The sequence below is a fragment of the Micropterus dolomieu genome, linkage group LG01 (assembly GCF_021292245.1).
Source record: "Micropterus dolomieu isolate WLL.071019.BEF.003 ecotype Adirondacks linkage group LG01, ASM2129224v1, whole genome shotgun sequence".
Classification (NCBI taxonomy): Eukaryota; Metazoa; Chordata; class Actinopteri; order Centrarchiformes; family Centrarchidae; genus Micropterus; species Micropterus dolomieu.
In genome coordinates, this window is record NC_060150.1 from 16788851 (window position 1) to 16791955 (window position 3105).

The 3105-nt window shown below is 40.5% G+C and overlaps 1 protein-coding gene across 1 annotated transcript in view; it reads right to left on the reverse strand.

Moving 5' to 3' along the window:
• Window positions 1-3105, reverse strand: part of LOC123977121 (inactive dipeptidyl peptidase 10-like) — a 92267-nt gene that overhangs the window by 7076 nt on the left and 82086 nt on the right. The window contains exons 23-24 of the mRNA XM_046059639.1: window positions 2119-2218; window positions 1519-1577 (exon numbers count right to left, since the gene is read on the reverse strand). Of these exons, the coding sequence (XP_045915595.1) occupies window positions 1519-1577; window positions 2119-2218 (159 nt within the window). The remainder of the gene's footprint in view (window positions 1-1518; window positions 1578-2118; window positions 2219-3105) is intronic.

Here is a 3105-nt window from a genome sequence, read left to right on the forward strand (position 1 = left end):
GGCCCGCCGCACCTCTCTCCCCGCCTGAAGCGCCTGCTTCATAGTTTAAGCTAATGATGAGTGTGTACAGGTGTGCTTTATACTCCTCCGGTTATTCCGTCACACCTTACCGTTCTAGCAACAAACCAATAGGATTGGAGTGATTTCATTCACGTTCAGACCTGCTACGCCTAGAGGCGTTCCCATAGTGTCGTAACCGACGCAGTGTCTCGTTCCCCTTCTCGGGGAACCAGGGTTACATACGTAACCCGAGACGTTAGAGATTCAGAAACAGAGATTCTTGGAGTGGAAAGAGGAGTTACACAACGCCCATGGAGCTGCCGAACCGGTCCAAACCGGTGTGTTAACGGAGTATTCCGGCTGTTTTTTTTTGTGAGACTGTACTGTAGACTTGAACTGAGCGGACTGAGCCCCCATCATTCCATTGCTCCTGGGACTCCACCGTGACCATCATCTGCCCATCTGGATTTTTGCCACCATCGCTGTCTTCACCTTCAGTGCATCCCTTTTTGTCGCCCCTCTCTTGGGAGCCTGGACGGACTGGACTTCTTAACTAAGGGTGGTAGGACTTAAGTGCATCTAAAACTCTGGAAACTGCTGTACAAAGGTGTAGTGATATATATATATATATATATATATATTACATGTATTTTCTGGGGTTCTGTAAAGAAATTTTGACTGTTACTTCTGAGATCTTCTATATATCTTTGGTTCTCCTGGTATGTTTAGACCTCTAACAGTTGGAAATATGTAGTAGTAATTCCTGGTTTCGAACCTGACTGTTCTAACACCCCTTTTTTCCCCCTGCCATTCTGAACCGTTTAGTCATCTCAAATGGAGTTTTGTGGATTTTAGAGAGCCATACACAGTAGGCATTTTATATTGTTTTTTATAGTTAGTGATTGTTTCCTACTGTAGTTGCGGTCGTTGATGCACTAAAAGTGTACAATCCAAATGTTACTGTGACACTTGTGAGGTGCCTAGACAGGTTGCTTATTCTGGAGAACATCAGGCAAGAGAACAGAAGCCACAATATAACCATTTTGACAGAAATTAAGTAAGTTGGTGTGTGTTTCATTAAGCGGGGAGTTAAATGGTGTAATTGGGTGCTTTGCCGTTTCCTCGTGTAATTAGCCTCCTCATAGAACCTAGATATCTTCTGATATACCTGCAAGCTTAGGGGATATTAGCCACCCCGCAGGTTACATTTACATGGATTTTTTTTTACAGCAACAGAGCAGTTAGTCCTGTGATGACGAGACAAGGGCAGGAGGAAACAGAGAGACGGGTAAAAAAGAGATTGTAGGATTTTACATTATATATTCATAGACTATAACATTTTTTGGTTGATTTTTCAGTTATGTGTTGGTTTGGAGTTATTTCGGATTAGGGAGGTTTTATTGCCGCGTCAGCAACCTTCTTTTTTTATTTTATGCGTCTGGCTGCTGGAAAAGATACAATTTGGGACATAAAAAAAGAACAAATAAAAAAAGCAGATGATTGGTAAAAGCAGCTCACTTGGTATCTGTTCTCCTCGGTTGAAGGTGAGCCTAGGTATCTCTCCGAGAACGCAGACGCTGGAAGAAAAGAAGTTACAAAGTGAAGTAAGAAAGATGAGGAGCTTTATGGAAGAGCTACAGTCAACAATCTGCTCACAGCTTTACAACTTCAATAAAACAGAAGGGTTTCTTCTTTCTGTTCAAGAGATTTGACATGTTTCACAGTAACATAAGAGAAAGCACTGTGTGTTTTGAGCATGTGAAATCCTTACTCCGCTCTGCCTGCACTTGTTAGAAACCAGAGGATTTACAGAAACACTTCAGTATATTAAACTATAGTCACATACGGCAGTATCTCCTCAGCTGTACTGTAGCTCTAATACCTGCTCGACGCTCCCAAAAACGAGGGATGGTTTTTTATCCTAAAAATTCAATAAGCCTGAATTCCTGAAAGCAGACCCTACCGATAATTAAAGTTACATTACCAAGACAATACACCATCTAGGATAAAGACATTGCGATTAAGGAAATGAGACGAGAATAAGCACTGCAGCAGAAGTAATAAATACTTGCTTTCCCTGCAGGCTGTATTAAAGAAGAGATTTTACTCTCTGCTCACCGTACATGGACCAATCAATGACAGGAGCCTGAGCTGCCGCACATCTGATCAGCTTCTCTGTCGACTTCAGCATTGTCAGTGTGAGGAAGCCACCGTAGTCCTGTTAACAAAGTAGTTTCACTTGTTTAGTATCATATAAAAATGTGATTTAGAGGACAGAAAAGCAACACAAACCCCCCCCCCCCCCCACATTTCCACTACACAGTTATGTTAGTCTTTACTCGACTATTTTACCTATTCAGGCCTCGACGAAACGATTCAAGTAAAACAACAAAAAGAAATCACTCTTCGGTCAACATGTGACGAGGGGTTGCAAGTAAATATTCCTTTGTTTTAAGGCATCACCAGACAAAAAGTTGCGAAAAGAAATGAAAGAATATAATGGATCTCATGCAAATGTGTCAGAGTGTGCAGGATCCAAGTTATTGCATTTTCAGTAAGTGTAATTATTTAGTTAACTGAATATTTTTGCTTCGTATGGACCTTTGTCATCATATAAATACTTCCTAGAAAGCACTGATTTTCTTAAGATGTCCGTTTAATGTCTCCTTCACAGCTTAAAAACAACACTGAGTGTGTTTACACATTATTATCCCAGATATTATCAGTTTTTTTATCCTGTGGGTATCCTGGTTTAAGAAACCTGAATGAGCCAGTTATCCCAGTTTAGAGAAACCTCAGAATACTAAGCTGGAGTACTCTAAAAACTAGCATATTGTGGCTTGTAAACACATTATACAGATTTCTGATCACCACAGTCCTATAGGAGTGCCATTATCTCCAGTTTGTGAATCTCAGGTGTTAACATTAAATTTTGGTCACTGGAACTAAGTACCCATTTTGCCGAAAAAGAAATAATTTAACAACACTTAATGCAGTTCTGAAAGTATTTCCTCAACAACTCTTCTGACCATCTGGATGAAAAGAATAGTCTGTCAATGTGGCACAAAAAAAAAGAAAACATTTTTTACCCGCTGTGTTTCCTAA